A 25,454-nucleotide genomic window follows, 5' to 3' on the forward strand; every position below is an offset into this window, starting at 1 on the left:
GACACAGTTCTAATTGCATATAGCATCCCTGTTTACACTAATGATGACAATGATATGTCACTGCATAGACTGCACAAAACAGCAACAGCATTAGAAAGTGATCCTGGTCCACCTGGTCCATGACTGCTCAACAGCCTCCACAGTGTATGGGCATTGGTTGGAGATGGTCACAAGTCCCACACACCTCACTTGATGGAGTCTCACATATAATGGGTAAAATTGTTGTGAATGACATACAGCATCCTCATATCTGTAAATATTTCTCAAATAATTTTGACAGATTATGAGGGTGATGGACTGTTGCAATATCTTGCTCAAGTTGTAGGTGTGGGATACTATAGTTAAATGACTGCACATGACTGTACCGATCAGTAGGTCCCTCCACTGTTCACTGGTGAAATATTGTGGCAGATATATCAAAGACCACATTACAACCCTACAAACGTCCTTAAACATTAAAATACTTCTACCAACTCCACAAACAGTGTCCTGTTGATAAGCAGTATGCACTGCCCAATACAGTTTTTACTATACCTGTACCTCATCATTGTAACTTATCCTTGAGATAACCTTTTCCCTACTTTGAGCACCCAGTAGTATTTTTCCTGTATGCCTGTGTGACCTTAGTTTACATGGGATGCTCAGTGAGCAGCGGTACAAGTGAGGAGGGGGAGGGAGGGGGGGGGGGGGTGGTGGCTTCTGTATCCAACAGCAAGTAGGTGATTCTGGATGCCATGGCAGTTCACTGATTGTAGTTATCTGGAATCAAAATGGTGAGTAATGATAAGCACTATGGTTCATGTATTACCTGTCAGGAAACATAATAGATGATTTGTCATCAACACTTTTTTGTTGACACTGGTGGAAGTGGTTTTCCCAGAGTTGAAATACTTGTGCCACACCTTTGATATAACATCACATTGAAAGGCCAGTGTCTGCAAGGGAATGGAGTGTTCCTATGTGATGTGCTGAAATATTCCTTTTGTCATTATGATAGAAACACTCTCACTACAATGCAGCATCTACCCCAAATTCAACTGGTTGTTAGTGTGAGTGTACAGTAATTTGTATTTACTTTTGTACAGAAGTTTACTGGAGAAGTGAGAAAAGATTATGAAGGCATTTTAAGGCACTAACTAAATTACTACCTATTTGTTATAAGAAATCTTAGTTATTCATTTTTCTATAGAAAAAGTGAATGAAGGCACAAAAGTAATTATTGTGCAATTCTGATATTCTTTCCTATAAATTACAAGAAAATAATGTTCCCAATAAACACAATCAGCTATGTGAATTCAAAGTATAAATGAAAATGTGTTGAATACATACCTTAAATCATATATGAAGTTTTCTAAATATGGTTCGGCACTATCCCAAACACCTTTTAGTGCTTCATGAGTCTCAGATCTTATATATTTTCTCCAGTAATCAATTGTTTCATTTATACCTTCATGAAAGGTTCGGAAGCAGTACTCAACACCTTTCTGAAATGGAAAAATAGTTGGTAACTGTAGTGTGTATGAGTTTATGATTATATAACAATATGTTTGTTATACATTCCAGTGTTGCTGTATGCTATACATCTGCAAACCAAACAAGCAAGTAAAGCAATTTGATCCAATTTTATTTGGTTGCAGTAAACATACTTAAACAATGCTGACAAAAACTCCTACTGATGAGGTTGCATACAGCAGGACATGTAAAATATTTTGGAAATGCATTCAGTTGCTGATGTTACTAAGTCTGTTGTCACTTAAGTGAAGAATTAAATGTGCTTATGTGCTTGTGTTTCACTATAAAGCAGTCAATTAAAATGATACCAAAGACAATCACCTCACTGCCATATACAGGTATCCAAGTTTGGTCATAGCATTAGTTGCTGGCACTGCCAGTTCATTGCTCCCTGGTGGGTACTATCTTTGTTGATGTCAGGCCTTAAGTAACACTGAGACATAATTCCACATTTGCACAATTTGTATTCTGTTCACCTGAATTGTTATACTTTATTCTATGTGAATTTCCATGCAGTATGTTATAAAAAAACCTAAATACAGGGCTATTACAAATGATTGAAGTGATTTCATAAATTCACTGTAGCTCCATTCATTGACATATGGTCACGACACACTACAGATACGTAGAAAAACTCATAAAGTTTTGTTCGGCTGAAGCTGCACTTCAAGTTTCTGCCGCCAGATTGCTCGAGAGCGCAGTGAGACAAAATGGCGACAGGAGCCGAGAAAGCGTATGTCGTGCTTGAAATGCACTCACATCAGTCAGTCATAACAGTTCAACGACACTTCAGGACGAAGTTCAACAAAGATCCACCAACTGCTAACTCCATTCGGCGATGGTATGTGCAGTTTAAAGCTTCTGGATGCCTCTGTAAGGGGAAATCAATGGGTTGGCCTGCAGTGAGCAAAGAAACGGTTGAACATGTGCGGGCTAGTTTCACGCATGGCCCGTGGAAGTTGACGAATAAAGCAAGCAGGGAGCTAAACGTACCACAGCCGATGGTTTGGAAAATCTTACGGAAAAGGCTAAAGCAGAAGCCTTACCGTTTACAAATGCTACAAGCCCTGACACCCGATGACAAAGTCAAACACTTTGAATTTTTGGCGCAGTTGCAACAGCTCATGGAAGAGGATGCGTTCAGTGCGAAACTTGTTTTCAGTGATGAAGCAACATTTTTTCTTAATGGTGAAGTGAACAGACACAATGTGCGAATCTGGGCGGTAGAGAATCCTCACACATTCGTGCAGCAAATTCGCAATTCACCAAAAGTTAAAAAGTTTTGTGCAATCTCACAGTTTAAAGTTTACGGCCCCTTTCAACAGGATGGTGCTCCACCGCACTTCCATCATGATGTTCGGCATTTCTTCAACAGGAGATTGGAAAACTGATGGATAGGTCATTGTGGAGATCATGATCAGCAGTTCATGTCATGGCCTCCACGCTCTCCTGACTTAACCCCATGCAATTTCTTTCTGTGCGGTTATATGAAAGATTCAGTGGTTAAACCACCTCTACCAAGAAACGTGCCAGAACTGCGAGCTCGAATCAACGATGCTTTCGAACTCATTGATGGGGACATGCTGCACCGAGTGTGGGAGGAACTTGATTATCAGCTTTATGTCTGCTGAATCACTAAAGGGGCATGTATCGAACATTTGTGAATGCCTAAAAAAACTTTTTGAGTTTTTGTATGTGTGTGCAAAGCATTGTGAAAATATCTCAAATAATAAAGTTATTGTAGAGCTGTGAAATCGCTTCAATCATTTGTAATAACCCTGTAGTTTAATTCAGTTATTTACCAGATCCACAGATCATGATTACAACCTCTCCCTATGACATGAAGTGAGTCAGATTTACAATTACAATACACTTTCTCAGAGAAAAACACTGAGACATAATTCCACATTTGCACAAATTTTATTCTGCTCACCTGAATTGTTACACTTTGTTCTATGTGAATTTCCATGCAGTATAATATTTAAAAAAAAAACATAAATAATTTAATTCAGTTATTTACGAGATCCACAGATCATGATTACAACCTCTCCCTGTGATATAAAGTGAATCAGCTTTACAATTACAATACACTTTCTCAGAGAAAAAAAGACACTATCTCCTGATTCTTCAGATGATTGTCTTAATCTACCTTTTATTCTTAATACTAATTCTACAAAATAGAAGGAGTTTTCAAACAAATATGTTTTCAGTTTTTGTTTGAAGTTAATATTATCTAACAAATTCTTTATATACCTGGATAGATCTCAAAGGTTTTTATAGCACAAGGCTTCATTCCTTTCTGTGCCATCCAGAGGATAAATTATAGATGGTGTAAGTCATTTCCCCTTCCAGACTTATATTTATCAATGTTATTATTGTTTCAGAACTGTGACTGACTGTTGACGACACACTTCATGAGGGAATAAATATACTGGGAGTCTGTTTAAAGACCTGTCTACAAGAGACTACAGAGGAGGCACTGTATATTATCCTTATGAAAAGCCTCTCTACAACAAAATCTTTTGCCTCACTGATTAGTTTCCCAAGAAAGCTGTGAATAGGGTAGCTACATGTTTTTGACAAATCACAGTAAATACCACTTGGCAATATTTTATCATTTAACATGTTTAAATTTTGTACAATCTGATTATTGAAATGAGAGAGAGCATGTTCTGTGGAGAGTCCATTCTTAAATGCAAATTGAGATTAACCAATTATCTTATTTGGAGAGAGGTGTGTTATAGTTTTTGCACCCATAACCTTTTCCCATAACTTTGAGCAGAAGGTAAGTAGTAAGACTGATCAATAATTATTAATATCTCTCTTACCACATTCCCTGTAAAAGGGTCTGACAGTAGCATATAGAAGTATATCACTTTGTGAGAGTTTTTGGTATTCATGGAGTTAGTTACATCTTTAAATTCTTTGGCAGAGCATGGCGTAATTGTTGCATTTCTTCTTGCATGTATCATGTTACTTCATCCCTTCAGCTGTCGTTGCTAATTGTTGGAGTTACTTACAGGAAGTTGCTATTAAATATGTTGACTAACTGACAGCTATCATTACTTACATAGTTGTTTTCTTCCACATTCCTCAACTGGTTTTCCCATTTCTCTTAATTACAGCCCTGTAGCTTTAACATTATTATCTGGTTTATGACATTATACAGAGGTTTTTTGATTTTTCAGTTACTATTCCTTATGACAGCACGATATGTATTTTAATATTAAATTGGTTCTATTTCTGTGTTTGCACTAACAATTTTGTACAGTTTCCTTTTCCTTGTACTTGATATTTTGATACCTTCTGTAACCAACACTTTCTTCGTGTCACCTGAGTGACATACTTTATTGTTTTCTTGGGAAAGTAGTATTTAAAGATTGAAAGAAACTCGTCTAACAAAAAATTTAAATTCGTAATTGATATCTGTGTCATTATACACTGGTCTCCAGTCAGCTTCCTGTAGGACTGCCCTGAAACTTTCTATTGCCTCTTCATTAACTACTCTGTTTCTAAATATACCACTTCATCACAATTAGGTAAGTTATTTAGTATGGATACAAGTGCATTGTGGACAGAGAGGCCATTTACTAATGGGAACATGTTTATATCATTGATTAAGTGTTCATCTACAAAAATGTTGACTACTAATGTGCTGCTTTTCTGCGAAATACTGGTGGAAAATTAACAACAGGCCTCATATTATAAGTGTTACATAAAATTTCCAAATAGTTTCCATCATTTCAATTTTTCATAAAATTAATATTAAGATCTTCACAGATTATCATTTCCTTTCTTTTGTCCGTTGGTGAGATAATAATGACTCAAATTTTTCACAAATATTTGGATGTTCCCAATGGGGATGTATACACTGTAAAAACTATAAATGTCTTTTCTAGTAGCAGCAGTTAACAAGGAGAGGCTTCCAGCTATTGATCTAAGCAGAAACAACTTGTTTCAATAGGTCTTAACTTGATTTTTTTGCATACATAACAATGTCTCGTTTGTCCTGCTTTTTCCACCAGAAGTGGGCTCCTAATTTATAATCCTCTTTGTTTACCACAGTTCTACAGGCAACAAAATTTATTACAAGCAATACATTGGAAGTGAAGACTTGCCATATTGTAGGAACAAAGTGAGATACTATAGTTTTTTATCACCACTGCTACACAATATGTATGTCTGGCCAATGTTTGATGTGTGCCATACAAGACTTTCAAGGAAAGTTAGCAATTATTGTTTGACTCAAATGTTTTTGTTAGGGGAACAAAACATATGCTTGATAAGAATTCTGAACATACTATTCAATTTTGTCTATATATTGGTAGTAGAAGTATATTAAATAATTTGAAGATGGTTTCTTCCTTTTAGTTTTGTTTCTTGTTCAATAGGTTTTCTGCATAAGTTATGCTTAACTGTTTGTCTCAGATTTATTGGATTTGTTTTTTTGTTTGGTCCTGTTGATTACATATAGTACAAACTGTGAACTAGTAGTACAGGACAAGTCAATAAAATGATACAAAATTATGTGAGCATTTTATATATCATATAAATACTTATTTTCTATGGCTGATTGATAGCAGACAATATTACAACCTGCATTTTACTGGTAAAAGTTCAAAGGAATGCTTAACATAGCTGAATGATGGAAGTGCACATTTTTATTTCAGTGCCACAAATAAATAGTTAAATTAAATTTTTCATTGTGATTTAAATTAAAATACCATAACTCTCATTGTCAAACTGTTTCATTAGCAGTCATTCATTGGTTTCCAAAATCTAGGCATAAATATAAAAATGATTAGATTAGATTAGATTAGATTAGATTAATTATTCATTCCATAGACCCACAAAAGAGGGAATCCTCCTGGGTGTGGAACATGTCAGATAAATACATTACAAAAATGAAAGTAAAAAAAAACCTTGAGTTTCATTAATTTTAATGATCCTCAGTCAATAAACAGTAAAATTATGTAAATGAATTAAAATTAAAATTCTAATATTTACAGGTTTAATACTTACATCTGCTTTCATTAAATCCATCATTCACACAGTAGCTAGTTACTTGGCTATTACAACCAACTATAGTCAAAAATTAAAGTAAATTATTCATTTCAAAGATTCTCAGTTATGAACAGTCAAATTATGTACAAGATTTAAAATTAAACTTCCACTATTTACAGACTTAAGAATTACATCTGCTTTCCATACATCCATCATTCACACAGTAGGTAGTTACTTGGCTGTTACAACAAAAATTAAAGTATAATAAATTTTCATTAAAATGGTCTACTGCACTTGTTGAGAAATTATGTTTAAATTGTGCCTTGTCAGAAACTAAACTCTTAATGGTTGCTGCTAACTTATTGAAAATATGTGTTGCTGAATACTGGACTCCTAAGTGATTTTAAATCTTTATGTATATTGTTCTTATTCCTAGCATTGATAATGTATACTAAGCAGTTAGTTGGAAAATGAGATGTATTATTTACAACAAACTTCATTAAGTAATAAATATACTGAGAAGCTGTGATCAGTATGCCCAATTCTTTGAATAGGTTTAGACATGATGTTCTTGGATTTACATGACACATTACTCTAATTATATGCTTCTGTACTCTAAAAATTTTTTCTCTGTTTGTGGAGTTACCCCAAAATATGATACCATATGGCATAATGGAGTGAAAATAAGCAAATATGCCAGTTTTTTTATATTTATTTCTCCTATGTCTGACATCATTCGCATTGCAAACACAGACTTGTTTAGGTGCTTTAGTAGTTCGTTAGTATGTTGCTCCCAACTGAATTTATTATCAAGTTGTAATCCCAAAAATTTTACGCTCTCAGCTTCTCCTATTTCCATGTAATCATATTTTATACACACACTAGAATGAAATCCCTTGGAAGTTCTGAACTGCATATAGTGGGTCTTTTCAAAATTTAGTGACAGTGAATTGGCTATGAACCACTTATTAATGTCAGTAAAAATTTGATTAGCTGCTCTTTCTAAATTTATATTTGATATATTATTTATTGCAATGTTTGTATCAACTGCAAATAAGACAAACTTGGCATCTGGTAATGTAACAGATGACAGGTCATTAATATACACAAGAAAAAGTAGTGGACCTGGTATGGAACCTTCGGGAACACCACATGTAATTTCTTCCCAGTCAGATGATATCTGATTGCCTACTGCTGAAGTGTTATGTAATGACACCCTTTGTTTTCTATTAGTAAGATAGGACTGAAACCACTCTGCAGCACTACCAGTGATTGCCATAATATTTTAATTTTCTTAAAATAATGCTGTGATTCACACAGTCAAAACCCTTTGACAGGTCACAGAATATGCCAGTTGCCTCTAATTTGTTGTCTAATAAATTAAGGACATTTTCACTGTAAGTGTAAATGGCCTTCTCAATATCAGAACTCTTAAGAAACCCAAAATATGACTTTGACAGTATGTTATTTTCACTAAGTTGCTTAAGTAGATGCTTGAACATAACCTTTTCAAAGATTTTTGAAAAAGATGCCAAAAGTGAGATCGGTCTGTAATTTGGCAGCATTTCTTGTCCCCTTTCTTATGCAGAGGTATAACTTCAGCATATTTAAGCCAGTCTCGGAATGTTCCTGTGATAAGTGATTGATTACACAAATAACTTAAGATATGACTACTCTCAGATGAACACTCTTTTCTTAACTTTGGTGCTATGTTATCATAACCACTAGAATGCTTTTATTTCAAGGACTTTACCATGGATTCTATTTCCTTGGGTGAAGTAAGTGTCAGTTCCATTTTACTGAGATTGCTTGTGTGCATTGGCCTCAGATATTCCATTGCATTATTTTTTGAACCTGATGACCCCTGCATTATTTACTGAACCTGACGACCCCATGCTATCAGTAAGAGGCAAAATATTTGTTTAAATGGTTTGCAACACAACATGCATGTGTTACCAAGGTTTCATTTATCTTTAGAGCTATTAGTTTCTCCTCATTTCTGGTCCTACCTGTCTCCCATATTGTTTTTATTTTATTGCCAGTTGTATTTATCTCCTTCTCATAAAGCAGGTGTTTTGATTTCTGGATAACCTACTTCAATATTTTGCAGTAATTTTTGTAATGAGCTATAATGCTAATATCAAAGGTGTCACTACATATCAGATAGAGTTTTCCTTTTGTCTTACATGATATCTTCATCCCTTGTTTGATCCATGGTTTCTTATTAGACTTCTGCTTAGTTTGAGTTACCTTCAGGGGAAAAAAATTTTCAAATAAGGTGATAACTTTATTAATAAATGTTTTATATTTTCCATTTGTGTCTTGGATGCTGTAAACATCCATCCAATTAATTTCTTTGAGCAATCTCCTAAATTTCTCAATTTTTGACTCACTTCTGATAGAAATTTTACCCTGACAATTTTCAAAATTTAATGTTAGGTGTAGCATGTCATGGTCATAGAGCCAATTTACTACTGGTTTTGTAATGTGGCTTAGCTGCCTAGAATTGTCTATAAAGATATTATCAATGGCAGTCTTAGAACATTTGTATACCCTAGATGGGAAATTTACAGTAGAAATTAAATTGAATGACAATGTAACTGATTTCAATAACTTTTCACTGACAGTGTTTTTCAGGACATTTATATTAAAATCACCAGCAACCACTAGTTCTTTTTTTTAAATTTTAGATGATATAATAAAGCTTCAAGACCATTTCTAAACAGGTTGAAATTGCCTCGTGCTGCTCTGTATATGGCTTCTATTATAAAGGACCTATTATGAAATTCTATCTCTGTTGCACATGCTTCTAAGTGCTGCTCTAAGCAAAATTTATTAATGTCAGTATTCTTAAATTTAAAACTGTTTTTAACAAATGTGGTAACTCCTCCTTTCTCATTATTTTGTCTACAGAAGTAAGAGGCTAGCTTAAATTCTGTGCAGTTTAACATATCTATACCAGTGGTCACATGATGTTCAGAGAGGCAGATTATATCAAATGGGTTTGATGACTAATTCATCAATGCACATAAGTAGTTCATTAATTTTACTTATAAGCCCTCAAATATTTTGATGCACCAAAGATAGTTGGAATTTCACATTTACCAAGATGAAATTGTGCGGAAATAAAATTTCTGCTGATTGCTGTAAATTTATTCACAACAGCTGTGTTCGCTGAAGCAATTGGCCAGGATTATGCTGTTTGATTTCTTTCTCAAACTGTAGGTTTGTTTCAGTCTTTACTTCTATCAGAACTTGACTTCAATCTGTCCTACCTATCCTAAGAAAGGTGCTGCTCCAACACCTATGACCACTGGTATATTACCACTCATGGCAGTGCCTCCCCCCTTACATTTCCTGCTATTAGCCCAGCCAGTTTACCTTTCCCTTTCCTGTTGAGGTGTAGGCCATGCCTAGTATAATCCCATCTACTGAGTGAATCAACAGGAACCAAACCAAAATGTGACCCCGTACCCGACCCAGGTAGCCATTCCAACTCCAAATTAACTCTCCCGACAGAAGGGTTTAAATAATGTCAGTCATGGCATCTCAGAACAGACACAAACTCAACACTGGTATTTCTCGTTGCTGATCCAATCTTTGCCAGGTCACACTCTATATCATGCTCAGGATCTCTGTCAATACTATTACCCGGCCCACCCACAATAACCATGGTGTCTTCCTTGGTAAAATCCTTACAGAGTGAACTTAAATCCTCTGTCACCTGGCCCAGACCAGCACTAGGTTTAAAAAAAATTGTGACCTGGTATTCTGATCCTAACTGGTCCTGGTCCTGCAAAAGTTGGCCTACACCCCTGGCATGTGAACTACATAACAACAAAACTTTCTTTCTCTTTGCTGACTTCCCTATATTCTTATTCAATTTTCTACTGAAAGTTTGTTGTGCCTTCTCTACACCAACTCTGCCTGAGGCTCATCAGTTTCTAGCTGAAGCAACAGGTCAAACTTATTCTTCACATTCACCACAAAGCTGTCTGACAAAGTTCTAGGTCTGTTCTAACTGTTGCAACTTCCAACCTCTCTTTACCCTTCTCCCTCCTCAACCTGTTCAGATCTTCCCTAGCCTGCTCTAACTGTGCCTGAAGAGCAGCAATTTTCCCCTCCTGTTCCACTATTTTCCTATTCCTACTGCATATCCTACAGAACCATTGATGAGTCTGATCCACTTCCCCATTTCCCACACCGCTACAGTCACCCCAATGGAAAAACCTACTGCAGCCATCACACCAAACCCCGGAGCTAAAAATTCTATGGCACATCAGGCACTTTTCACTCATGGTAAAAATCTTACTTTAGTGAGAATAAGTCAAATTAAATGACTGAAAAACAAGAAAACATGTTTACAAAAGATTAGGTCTAGTCTCAATCGTATGTAAACAAATTTACTCTAGTGACAATAAGTTATATTAATGATAGCATATTTTCAGAACATATATGTTGCAAGTGTTATAGAACAACAGTAAGTTTAATCTTTAGATTTTTGGTACACATCTTGGCCAAAATACATAATCGTAAGAATTTTGAAGCTGCAGACGCATATTTGAAACAAAAACGTAATATAACTTGAACATTTGTTCAATTAATGAAGGTCTCTGTTACTCTAAGTAGTGTATGTGCTAAACAACTGTGTGTAATGCTCTCTCTTCATGTCACCATCCAACTGATATGTTTCTACAATGTTCCACATCTACATCTATATATATACACGCCACAAGCTGCTGTACAGTGCATGGCAGAGGGTACACTGTACCACTAACAGAACTTGCTCCTATGCAGGCCTTAAGATTGTACAATGCAGGACTTAAGATGGTACAAGTGTATTAAACAGTTATACAAGTGTGTGTGTGTGTGTGTGTGTGTGTGTGTGTGTGTGTGTGTGTGTGTGTAACCTTTATGTTGACTCCTGTTTGCAACTTCCAGCAATCTCAGAGATCTACAAAATAATCAAGGTAAGTTGAACTTCATTCTGAAGTTGTGATCAGAACAAGTCACCTTTTGTTTATGACTGCCAGCAACCTCAGCAGTCTAATAGCATGATGACATCTCATTATTATGTGTGTCAATGAGAAATAAATAATGTAATGGGTGTTTGAATATGAGTATCTTTATATTGTGCTTTCATGAAATCTTGTTTCATTTATGTCATAATTTTTAGCATAGTTATTGATCAACTGTGTGCACAGTGCATGTATAGTTAAAAGTTGGCATACTTTTGGGCTGGTATATAAACATCCTTCCCCTCATGTCAATTTGCCTGTGACACTCAAGATCCTTCTGTCTTTCCCTGCTACGTCCTGCTCCTAAAATTTTAGAAATTAAGTACTGTTCCCATTCTTATACTGACTACCACTTTTACTTGCATAAGTGTATGGAGACAATCGTTTACTAATTAGGTTATTAATAATGCACCACATCACAATGCTGATTACTTCAACAATTGTTTCTATGCCAATGGTATTGGGATCCTTCCTCTTCCCACACCAGCCCTTTTGAACTATGCATGAGACAACCATTTCTTCAAAATATTCTCAATTTCCATACTGTTTCTCTCCTAACTCACAACCACTCCACATCCTTGATGACCCCTTCCCTCTCCTTTGTTCTCACATTTTCTACCCTGTCCTCTCCTATCATAAAATTGTATTATTTATCTTCCCTCTCTCCCTCCCTCCACCCTTTTCTCCACCCCCCTCCTCTCTCTCTCTCTCTCTCTCTCTCTCTCTCTCTCTCTACTGCTCATCTACAACTACATCGTTACCCTGCAATTCACACTTAAGTGCCTGGCAAAGGGCTCGTTGAACCATTTTCATACTCCTTCTCTATCATTCCACTCTCAAATGGCGCATGGGAAAAAGAAACACCGAAATATTTCCATTTGAGCTCTGATTTCTCTTATTTTATTATGATTATCATTTGTCCCTAAGTAGGTGGGTGTCAACAAAATATTTTCACATTCGGGAGAGAAAGTTGGTGACTGAAATTTGGTAAATAGATCTCGCCACAAAGAAAACTGCCTTTGTTTCAGTGACTACCACCCTCACTCATGTATCATATCAGTGGCACTCTCACCCCTATTGCGTGATAACACGAAACGAGCTGCCCTTCTTTGCACTTTTTTGATGTCCTCCGTCAATCCTACCAGGTAAGGATCTGACACCACACATCAATATTCCAGCAGAGGATGGGCAAGTGTAATGTAGGCTGTCTCTTTAGTGGGTTTGTTCCATCTTCTAAGTGTTCTGCCAACAAAGCGCAGTCTTTGTTTCACCTTCCCCACAATATTATCTATGTGGTCTTTCCAATTTATGTTGCTTGTAATTGTAATTCCTAGGTATTTAGTCAAATTGACAGCCCTTAGATTTGTGCAATTTATCGTATACCCAAAATTTATCAGATTTCTTTTAGAACCCATGAGGGTGACCTCAGTTTTCTTTGTTTAGTGCCAATTGCCACTTTTCGCACCATACAGAAATTCTCTCTAGATCATTTTGTAATTGGAATTAATCATCTGATGATTTTACTAGACGGTAAATAACAGCGTCATCTGCAAACAATCTAAGGGGGCTGCTCCGATTATCAGCTAGATCATTTATGTAAATCAGGAACAGCAGAGGGCCTATTACACTACCTTGCAGAACACCAGACATCACTTCTGTTCTACTCAATGATTTACTGTCTGTCACTATGAACTGTGACCTCTCTGAGAGGAAATCAAGACTCCAGTCACACAACTGAGAAGATACTCCATATGCATGCAATTTGCTTAATAGTCTCTTGTGAGGAATGGTATCAAAAGCCTTCTGGAAATCTAGGAATATGGAATCGATCTGAGATCCCTTGTCGACAGCACTCATTACTTCATGGGAATAAAGAGCTAGCTGCATTGCACAAGAACGATATTTTCTGAATCTGTGTTGGTTATGTATCAATAAGTCATTTTCTTCAAGGTGATTCATAATGTTCGAGTACAGTATATGCTCCAAAATCCTACTGCAAATTGAGGTCAGTGATATGGGTCTGTAATTCAATGGGTTACTCTTATTTCCTTTCTTGAATATTGTTGTGACCTGTGCTACTTTCCATTCTTTAGGAAGAGACATTTCGTCAAGTGAGCGGTTGTATATGATTGCTAAGAAAGGAGCTATTGTGTCTGTATACTCTGAAAGGAACCCGATTGGTATACCATCTGGACCAGAAGACTTGCCTTTCTTAAGTGATTTGAGTTGTTTCCCAACACCTAAGATATCTACTTTTATGTAACTCATGCTAACAGCTGTTCTGGTTTCAAATTCAGGAATATTTACTTCTTCTTCTTTCATGAAGGAATTATGGAAACCAGTATTTAGTAACTCCACTTTAGTGGCACCATCATTGGTAACATTTCCATCACTATTGTGCAGTGATGGTATTGACTGTTTTTTGCCACTGGTGTACTTTTCATTTGACCAGAATCTCTTTGTGTTTTCTACCATATTTTGAGACAATGTTTCATTGTGGGAACTATTAAAAGCATCTCGCATTGATGTCCACACTAAATTTTGAGCTTCCATGACACTTATCCAGTCTTGGGGATTTTGCATTCTTCTGAATTTGGCATACTTTTTTCATTGCTTGTGCAACTGTGTTCTGACGTGTTTTGTGTACCATGATGGATCAGTCCCGTCTTTTATTAACTTATGTGGTATGAATCTATATTGCTGTTGATACTGTGTCTTTGAATTTGAGCCATATCTGGTCTACACTTACTCAGTGCCATAACATAATTCCCACCATCTGATCCAGAGTAATGGTCCTTTTGCAGTGGTTTTGCTGTGGGTTGCTGCTGTTAACTTTGTGTGTTAACAATGAATGAGTAGGAGGCACAGTTTAGACAGTGCAGCAGAGCAGATGGACTTTGTCACCACTATGCTGCAGATCTCCTCCACCATGGAATGCCTGGTGCACACATGAGCATGGGGGCACTATCTTGCTGTGTGTAGGCCATTCTGCAGGTGCTGTTTCTGCCACTCCCTTTTGCCATGTTGAATCCTGGCCAGCCGTCACACCATCACCACCCAGACCCTTCGCAGCTCACTGCCAGTTGCTGTCTATCTGATGTCAAGCTATGACTGTTGCCTTTTCTTGCCATTACTGGGATGTTCATGGATTTGACACTCACAGTGTCCTTGCCTCACTGTTGTTGTCTCCAAGCCATTGTGACTTGCTTCCACTGCCACAGTCTTCCTGTGATGTCATTAATTTGAATTTCATTAGCCTCTGCTTTTGTATCCCATGACTGATCTGCCAGCAAATGTGTATACCATTTAGCAGCCTGGAGAGATCAGAATTTTAGTCTACAGAGTCTGCTGTGAAGTCAGTATTATGTAATTCATTGTGCTCACAGTAGACTCCATTTGTTGTACCATGACTCCAAAAACTCGACCTCGAGATGAAAATGATTCAGAGAATGAAGAAGAAGATTATTCAGAGGACTTACAGCAAAAGTTTAATGATGTGATGGTCAAAAATATAGATTGTATAACCAAACATCCCAAACAAGTAGGCTGGTCCCATCAAAGGTAGATTTCAAGGGGCAAACTACTCTTGGTGAAGCCAGAGGATTGAAAGTAGATCTGCAACAACCTCATCTGCCCTATCTACTATTGTAAGTATTTTTCCACAGCCAATCTCATTCCATCCTTCTCAGGAAAGACCACAGGAAATGCAGAAACCTTTTTGTGAATGTCCATGATGTATATTGCATTTGTGCCTTGACAGTTACTTTCTTGTTGAATGTGTCATGACTTAAGTTAGCTGGGGACACATCTGTCAATGTAGACTTGGTAGACACTTTAAAATATGCTTCCAGATTTGAAACGCTTGCCAAAGAATTGACATAATGGTATTCCAAGAAGCATGGCATTAGTTACTACCATGACAAACTGCCTACCCTACTATGGGGAAGATTTCAAACAACCTGCTGATCATATCCAAACCATTTCATGTAAAACCTATAGATTAGGCCAGGGTACAACCTACAATGATGTTCTCCTAGAAGAAACTGAAGCACATGCATAATTTATCTGTGGTAATAATCCACAAACAGGTGAAAAGGGTGAAGTATTTTCCTTCATATCATGACATGAAGTAATTCATGTGGCATTGCTTCATGAGGATGCCAGCCACTTTCTTTCTGCTCAAGTGCAGAACAGCAAGCAGCACCATAGTTTTGCTACTAAAACAGAATGTGGCTGATGTAAATGCACCATACTGCTCTCATTGCCAAGAGTTTGGATATTTAGGAACGCACAGTCCACCTAACCAAAATTGATCATTCTGGGGCTGTGGTTACTGACCCAATAGCAGGGGAAATGTTTATTCTAATCCAGGAAACTGCAGAGGGGTGGCAGAGCCATCCAACCCAACCCCTGGTATAGGTAGTAAATCAAATGAATTATGGAGGTTTAAAGGTGATGAGTACAACTATTAGAGGAGAGATACCAGGAAAGCCAGCCCGAGTTCTAGAGGATAAGGGCACAATTGTTTCTTTCTCCTAGTGACAAATTGCCCTTGAAACCATCCTGATGTTGTATCAGTGGTTTGTGTAGTGAAGTAGTAAACCCTGCAGGTGCACATTTACTTAAGCTGAATATTGATGACACTATCTATCAATTTGAGATGGAGATGATAAGGTAGAGAAGGTCTGATTTTCATGTCATACTGGGAAATTTTTCCCGAGGGCATGCAGCTTTACTGTATGATTACATGATGATGGCGTCCTCTTGGGTAAAATATTCCGGAGGTAAAATAGTCCCCCATTCGGATCTCCGGGCGGGGACTACTCAAGAGGATGTCGTTATCAGGAGAAAGAAAACTGGTGTTCTACGGATCGGAGCGTGGAATGTCAGATCCCTTAATCGGGCAGGTAGGTTAGAAAATTTAAAAAGGGAAATGGATAGGTTGAAGTTAGATATAGTGGGAATTAGTGAAGTTCGGTGGCAGGAGGAACAAGACTTCTGGTCAGGTGACTACAGGGTTATAAACACAAAATCAAATAGGGGGAATGCAGGAGTAGGTTTAATAATGAATAGGAAAATAGGAATGCGGGTAAGCTACTACAAACAGCATAGTGAACGCATTATTGTGGCCAAGATAGATACGAAGCCCACACCTACTACAGTAGTACAAGTTTATATGCCAACTAGCTCTGCAGATGACGAAGAAATTGAAGAAATGTATGATGAAATAAAAGAAATTATTCAGATTGTGAAGGGAGATGAAAATTTAATAGTCATGGGTGACTGGAATTCGAGTGTAGGAAAAGGGAGAGAAGGAAACATAGTAGGTGAATATGGATTGGGGGACAGAAATGAAAGAGGAAGCCGCCTGGTAGAATTTTGCACAGAGCACAACATAATCATAACTAACACTTGGTTTAAGAATCATGAAAGAAGGTTGTATACATGGAAGAACCCTGGAGATACTAAAAGGTATCAGATAGATTATATAATGGTAAGACAGAGATTTAGGAACCAGGTTTTAAATTGTAAGACATTTCCAGGGGCAGATGTGGACTCTGACCACAATCTATTGGTTATGACCTGTAGATTAAAACTGAAGAAACTGCAAAAAGGTGGGAATTTAAGGAGATGGGACCTGGATAAACTAAAAGAACCAGAGGTTGTACAGAGATTCAGGGAGAGCATAAGGGAGCAATTGACAGGAATGGGGGAAATAAATACAGTAGAAGAAGAATGGGTAGCTTTGAGGGATGAAGTAGTGAAGGCAGCAGAGGATCAAGTAGGTAAAAAGACGAGGGCTAGTAGAAATCCTTGGGTAACAGAAGAAATATTGAATTTAATTGATGAAAGGAGAAAATATAAAAATGCAGTAAGTGAAACAGGCAAAAAGGAATACAAACGTCTCAAAAATGAGATCGACAGGAAGTGCAAAATGGCTAAGCAGGGATGGCTAGAGGACAAATGTAAGGATGTAGAGGCCTATCTCATTAGGGGTAAGATAGATACCGCCTACAGGAAAATTAAAGAGACCTTCGGAGATAAGAGAACGACTTGTATGAATATCAAGAGCTCAGATGGAAACCCAGTGCTAAGCAAAGAAGGGAAAGCAGAAAGGTGGAAGGAGTATATAGAGGGTCTATACAAGGGCGATGTACTTGAGGACAATATTATGGAAATGGAAGAGGATGTAGATGAAGATGAAATGGGAGATACGATACTGCGTGAAGAGTTTGACAGAGCACTGAAAGACCTGAGTCGAAACAAGGCCCCCGGAGTAGACAATATTCCATTGGAACTACTGACGGCCGTGGGAGAGCCAGTCCTGACAAAACTCTACCATCTGGTGAGCAAGATGTATGAAACAGGCGAAATACCCTCAGACTTCAAGAAGAATATAATAATTCCAATCCCAAAGAAAGCAGGTGTTGACAGATGTGAAAATTACCGAACTATCAGCTTAATAAGTCACAGCTGCAAAATACTAACACGAATTCTTTACAGACGAATGGAAAAACTAGTAGAAGCCAACCTCGGGGAAGATCAGTTTGGATTCCGTAGAAACACTGGAACACGTGAGGCAATACTGACCTTACGACTTATCTTAGAAGAAAGATTAAGGAAAGGCAAACCTACGTTTCTAGCATTTGTAGACTTAGAGAAAGCTTTTGACAATGTTGACTGGAATACTCTCTTTCAAATTCTAAAGGTGGCAGGGGTAAAAAACAGGGAGCGAAAGGCTATTTACAATTTGTACAGAAACCAGATGGCAGTTATAAGAGTGGAGGGACATGAAAGGGAAGCAGTGGTTGGGAAGGGAGTAAGACAGGGTTGTAGCCTCTCCCCGATGTTGTTCAATCTGTATATTGAGCAAGCAGTAAAGGAAACAAAAGAAAAATTCGGAGTAGGTATTAAAATTCATGGAGAAGAAATAAAAACTTTGAGGTTCGCCGATGACATTGTAATTCTGTCAGAGACAGCAAAGGACTTGGAAGAGCAGTTGAATGGAATGGACAGTGTCTTGAAAGGAGGATATAAGATGAACATCAACAAAAGCAAAACAAGGATAATGGAATGTAGTCTAATTAAGTCGGGTGATGCTGAGGGAATTAGATTAGGAAATGAGGCACTTAAAGTAGTAAAGGAGTTTTGCTATTTGGGGAGCAAAATAACTGATGATGGTCGAAGTAGAGAGGATATAAAATGTAGACTGGCAATGGCAAGGAAAGCGTTTCTGAAGAAGAGAAATTTGTTAACATCCAGTATTGATTTAAGTGTCAGGAAGTCATTTCTGAAAGTATTCGTATGGAGTGTAGCCATGTATGGAAGTGAAACATGGACGATAAATAGTTTAGACAAGAAGAGAATAGAAGCTTTCGAAATGTGGTGCTACAGAAGAATGCTGAAGATTAGATGGGTAGATCATGTAACTAATGAGGAAGTATTGAATAGGATTGGGGAGAAGAGAAGTTTGTGGCACAACTTGACCAGAAGAAGGGATCGGTTGGTAGGGCATGTTCTGAGGCATCAAGGGATCACCAATTTAGTATTGGAGGGCAGCGTGGAGGGTAAAAATCGTAGAGGGAGACCACGAGATGAATACACTAAGCAGATTCAGAAGGATGTAGGTTGCAGTAGGTACTGGGAGATGAAAAAGCTTGCACAGGATAGAGTAGCATGGAGAGCTGCATCAAACCAGTCTCACGACTGAAGACCACAACAACAACAACAACAACTGGGAAATTATTTATTATACCAATACAAGGGCATGACTGCTTTATAGTCACATACTGTCAAATTCAATGAAGCAATTCACCAATTTGGCAGTGGCAGCACCATAAAGATGAAAGGAAATCTGGGGAAGGGGCTCATTCCCTGAAATTCCAACACACTGGTAGCCTGGTGTTGAAAGCAACCACCCCTGTAAAAGTAGATGGTGGTACTGGAAGGCTTCTAATGCTGAATCCTATGGGGAACTTCCTTTTGATTGACCTGCTAACTTGAAATGACACCATAAACAAACTGCAAGTGCATATTGAATGAAGCCTATGCTGAGTAGAATCCATAGGAAAGTAAAGTCTGTATTCCTGTGTGTGTGGATAATTTTGGAATCTGAGATGTAGAACTACCCAGAGGAACCATATTGGCAAGTGTGCAAGAGGTAGCCAAGAGTGAAAAATCTGTTCCTGAAAAGAAAGTGAAGAGAACCGTTAGCAGCCAAAGAAGTGTAAGCAATCATACCACTTTTGTCGCAACAACTGCAGAATAAGACTCTGAGGAGGCATTTTTATACCCAGTTTTGCAGGAATTTTTGTGGCTATTCAAAGACAGACAATACTTTACATCTGCTGATCTAGTATATCATGAGATTCCCACAGGAGATGCAAGGCCATCTGCCCAGAGACCATATAGAATTCTGTATCAATTACAGTCCATTGTGAAAGAAACACTCCAACAACAACTTGGTCTCAGAATTATTCACCCATCTGATAGCCCTCGGATGAGTATGATTGTCATTGTCCCAAAGATGTCTATTAATGGAGAGAAATCCTACAGTTTGTGCATGGACATGCGCTCATTGGATAGATTAGGAAACTGCAAGTTTTTTACTACTTTATCATCAGATTTTGACAGCTCCTCAGGACCAACCTAAAACAGCTTCTGTTGTACCCTCTGGGTTATGTGAGTTTTTACAAATGCATTTTGGCAAAGGAACACACTCAAAACATTTTAGAGATTAGCTGAGTTATTGTTAGGAGGTCTGTGATTAAACCCTTAACCAAGAATTAAAGAAAAGAGTAACCTTTGAGTGGACCATAGACTATGAAACCACCATGCAAATTGTTAAAGGAGTTCTGATGAGTTCAGCTCTATTGATATATCCTGACTTCAGAAAACCATTTATACCGTCATACAATGCCTTGAAGCGTGTTGCTGGTGATGTTTTACGTCAAGAGGATGATAGTGAATTGATGTTTTGCATGAACTACTTTAAATGCAACCTGTATGGCAAAAAATTTACTACAGTAACTGACCATGCTGCTTTGTTATGGATGACAAATTTAAAAGACCCCTATAGCCACCTGACACATTGGGCTTTAAAACTAGTCAAATTTGACTATGAGGTATGCCACAAGCCTGGAGGGCTGCAACAAAATTCTTATAGCCTTGGTAGAAAAGTCTGAGAAGTACAAGCTTATGAGGTATTAATATCAGAATTAAGAGATCCCCATGGAAAGGATTCCAGTTGTTGAAAATTAGTTGGTGATAGTCAATCCAATCCCGAACTATTTCTCAATGCCATGATAGCATACAAGCCTGTCATGGTGGTAGACAGGCTAAAAACACTATTATTGCTACATGATATTGGTGGCTTGGTCAGTTCCATGACATTGTAAGTATATCCAAACGTTCACCAAGAAGTGAGAAATCACAGCTGAATTGGTCATAAATTCCTTTGCAAACCTTAACAGAAGCTTCTGAAGCATTCAAAACTATGACTCTTGATGTAATGGAACCTTTCTATCAAATCCAGCAAGGAAACATGTACATACTGCCAATAATTTATCATTCTCCAGATACCAAATATCAGAACCAGTTACCAGTCAGGGGACTGAGACTGTGGCTAGAGCATCTGTAAATCACCTGGCACTCCATTTGGCAGTGCTGACACTATCTTAACTGATCAAGGCACAACTTTATGTCCTCATTATTTGCACAAGTGTCTAAACTACTCAGAATAAAAAATGGCCAATCACACTTTCTCATCCTAAAGTGAATGGCCATGTTGAATGAGCTCATAAGATGATTAAATGGATGCTATCCTAATATGTAAACAGGGCACACGCAGAATAGGGTCACTATGTTCATTTTTTGCATACAACAGCTGAGTGCACAAATCCACAGGACATACCTCCTTTGAGGTAGTCTATGGCCACCCCATGAGTTTACCCTTTGGTACAGATAAGCTACTGCCAGGAGTGGGTTTGAAAAGAGTATGAAGTTTAGCACACAGACTTACATCAATCTCAAATCTAGTCCAACACAATAATACAAAGACAGCACCTAACAGTTACCAGTCAGGGGACTGAGACTGTGGCTAGTGCATTTGTAAATCACCTGGCACTCCATTTGGCAGCACTGACACAATTTTAACTGATCAAGGAGAAAAAGTAAAAGAGCAGTACCACACCCTATCAGCCATGTGATTGGGTAAGGTTACACAGCCCTGCAGTTAAGAAAGGCAAAACTAAGAAGTCCACTCCACTTTTTGGAGATCCTTATCAAATCATACATTTCACTTCCTCTGTCAATGCATAAATATAATTGCCAGATTGTCCTGTGATAGTTAATTTCAATAGACTCTGTCATTGTCAGAGGAACACTGTGCTGCCCCAGCCTGTTGCTCTAACAGAGCCTAACAAAATGGTCAAATGGTTAAAATGAGACAGTCTGCATCAGAACTCTCCATCTATTCTTGCCTGCAGAATAGGCTGTCCAACATTTTTCAAGTACTCAAAAGTCTTCCACACCTAAACTTTTCATTTGTAATGAATACATTTATAATTTTATAATCAAACATTATTTTTCCTTAATTAATATCAGATACCACCTCATTTTCTTAGTTGGTATGGGAACAAATTTTTGATCTCTCAGAAGATAAACAAACAGAAAAACCTAACTAAACCTTGTCTCATTCAAAATTTTTGTGTTATTATGTGATTACAATTGTCAGGACTCTGTGTTAGTGAGCATCTCAATCACACAGTATCATACTCTGGTATAGTAATTCCTTATGCTTTTCCCACTAGATCTCGTAGCACCTCCTTCTGAATTTGTTTTGTACCCATAATTAAGGTTTAAAAACGTTTACACTGAACAATGTTGATAGCATAAGGAAGGTGTTAACCAACATTAAGTTCTGCTGTTGCCTTTTTTTCCTATTGTTCTTCTCCACAATTAATATTTTATTTCACTTACAAATGGCATGGTACCTAAAGACATCTCATTTCTACAAAGCTCAGCAGCACATCATATTAGCAACACAGTGATTGGTTGCAAGGGTCTTTTCAAGGAATATCCAGTTGTTAAAAATGGTGTGTATTCCATGTCCTTATGTCCACATGCCCATGTGTCCAGTAATGTAGTAGTGAAATGACAATGTTATGTAAATTGTGATGGTGGGGCAGGGAACATCTTGTAACTGTGTATATACTGATATGGCAACATGTTGCCAATACACAAATTTAAGCTCTAAGCTGAATGCAAGCTTACAGAAAAAGATAATAGCTTGCTAATCTATTGAACAAAGTTTTTCTTCAGAGCTAACACACACACACACACACACACACACACACACACACATTGTGTTTTTATGTTTTAATATTGTATCAACAATTAGACTGCAAGAAACACTGTACAAGCACATATAAGACATAGTTGGGGAAGGAAATTTGCTGTGTTCTTCCCAAAGTAATCATCATAGCATTCATTTTAATTAATAGTAAGAAAAAAAGGAAAATATAAATCTGAATAGCTGGACAAGGATTCAAATTCCAATCCTCCTGGATTTAACTACAGTGTCTTAAGCACTCTACTATTCATTCAGTTGTGTAGTCATGAAAGAAACTTCTGAAGTTTTCAGTATTCTTACATGCACAGACTTGCCTCTCAGACAATGCTGCTGCTTTAAAGTAGTAAATAAGAGTACTGTAGATTTTTCTCAAAAAATCTGCTTTTCAGACTTCCTCCAAGATGATTATAACCCATTTGTGAAGTATACCACTGTGATTTATGCTTTTAATGCAATATGTTTATGAACAATACAATAAACTCTCTGCCTTGATCCAAAATCTCTCACGAGTGCTATACACACATAATACTGCACCTGTGTTTTACATTGTGTGATTTTCCCTTGTTAGTTCTCTAGACAGTTCAGATTTACATGGAACCCAGTTTAGAGTTGAATTGGCGACACCATATGATGGACTTTCAACAACAGGGCTACAGTCATTTGCATCAGTTGTGCTATGATCATGATTTGGAAAATCTGGTCCTCTTGATCATTAGAGCATTCAGCAAAAGAAAACTTTATAACAGATGTTCACTTACCTGAACATCAGTTTGAAGATCAGGTCTCCAAAGCAGTTTCGATGTAATTAATCTCGAGTGGTTTAATCGGAGATAGAATGATATGTCGGACACATGGACATCATCATACTCTCTCCATACATTTAGAAGTGTGTTGCGAGAATCTGGTATCTTTCCATCCACATAAAAACTTTCTAAGACATCTGAAATAATTATTTATGAAAAATATTTCAATAGAGTACTGTTATAAATTCCTACTCTAATGTAAAATAGAGAAATAAATATTTAATTATTCTCAATTATGCAGTGTATGATTTATGATAGAAGAAGTACTATAAAGACAATATATGTTTTATCAATACTGTTTTAAAACACAAAAATATTAATAGGTGAAATCCAAACAGTTTATGCTGCAAAAGGCATTGGAGGCAACCAGTTCTAAAGTTATGGAACATCAAAAGGATTAGTGACAAAATTATTGTCTGAAATTAAACTAATCCTTTCATTAGTGAGCTCTCGATTGTGCAGAAATTCCCTAGAGCAGTTCAAAACATTCTCATCTATGATAATACACACATGTATACATAATTTCACAAATATCTTACTTTCTATAATTATAATTACTATCATCATCATCATCATAATCATCATCGTCATGCACATAAAGTCAGAAATCAATAATCCTGACAACAGATTTGAGGCTCTATGGAATTTAGTTAAATGGGAAACAGGACAAATGGCCACAGAATAGAATAACTTCACTGTTGAACTGAATGGAAAGGCTATAAATGATGAGTCACACGTAGCAAATATATGTAATAATAATTTCTTAAATGTTGTAGAAAGTATAGGGGCAAAAAAAAAAAAAAAAAAAAAAGAGAAACCACAGCACTATGTCACACTCATAAACAGAAGCTCTTTTGATGAGGTTTCCAATAGAGTACTAAAGATTTTTTTCCCACATAATAAACCCAGTCTTATATGAAGTACATAATGCCTTATTAATTTAAGCTATTTTTCCAAAGAGACTGAAATATGCTATTGTCAAACACCAACTTGAGAAAGGTAATAGGAGAGATGTCAGTAACTACTGACATGTTTCACTGTTGAAATCACATTCCAAAATTTTTGACAGGTGATGTACTGGTATAGCATCCTAGTATCTCACCTCAGCTAATCACAGTTTTCATTTTAGAAGAGTTGCTCTACTGAAAATGCCATTTAAATAGTAACTCACCAAATTTTGCAAGCATTAAATAACAAAATAGCTCCAGCTGGTATTTTCTGTGACCAATCCAAGGTCTTTGACAGTGTGAATCACAATATTCTTCTAGATAAACTGAAGTTTTATGGGATTGATGGTAAAACCAACAAATGGATAACATTATATCTAACCAAAAGAATGCAGAAAGTTGTACTTAGTAGTTCAATCAATATAGTCTGGGGATGTAATTATGACTGGGGAGAAGTCGCATGTGGGGATCCCCAAAGCTAACTCTTAGGTCCACTACTGTTCTTCACATATGTAAATGATCTTTCATCTAATACACAACAAGCAGAATTAATACTTTTTGCAGTTAGTATTGTAATCAATCCAAGCACACATACAGAAAAAGAAGAAATGGTAGACAATGTTCTTAATAGTATCACTGACTGGTTTTTCACAAATGGTCTCACCCTCAATTTTAAAAAGACATCATATATCCAGTTGTTTAGATATAGAGATACCAATACCAATGATAAGGGTAATACAAGGCGAGGAAATAATAAATAGGGTGGAAACTTCAAAATTCTTAGTTGTCATATTGAAGAGAATTTAAACTGGAAAAA

General features: G+C 37.1%; 1 protein-coding gene across 1 annotated transcript in view; it reads right to left on the reverse strand.

Annotated features, from left to right (window-relative positions):
• The window catches only part of LOC126469699 (apolipophorins), a 738,135-nt gene that overhangs the window by 189,887 nt on the left and 522,794 nt on the right, over positions 1 to 25,454 (reverse strand). The window contains exons 52-53 of the mRNA XM_050096873.1: positions 23,646 to 23,827; positions 1,330 to 1,484 (exon numbers count right to left, since the gene is read on the reverse strand). Of these exons, the coding sequence (XP_049952830.1) occupies positions 1,330 to 1,484; positions 23,646 to 23,827 (337 nt within the window). The remainder of the gene's footprint in view (positions 1 to 1,329; positions 1,485 to 23,645; positions 23,828 to 25,454) is intronic.

The sequence above is a fragment of the Schistocerca serialis genome, chromosome 3, assembly GCF_023864345.2.
Source record: "Schistocerca serialis cubense isolate TAMUIC-IGC-003099 chromosome 3, iqSchSeri2.2, whole genome shotgun sequence".
NCBI classification, from domain to species: domain Eukaryota; kingdom Metazoa; phylum Arthropoda; class Insecta; order Orthoptera; family Acrididae; genus Schistocerca; species Schistocerca serialis.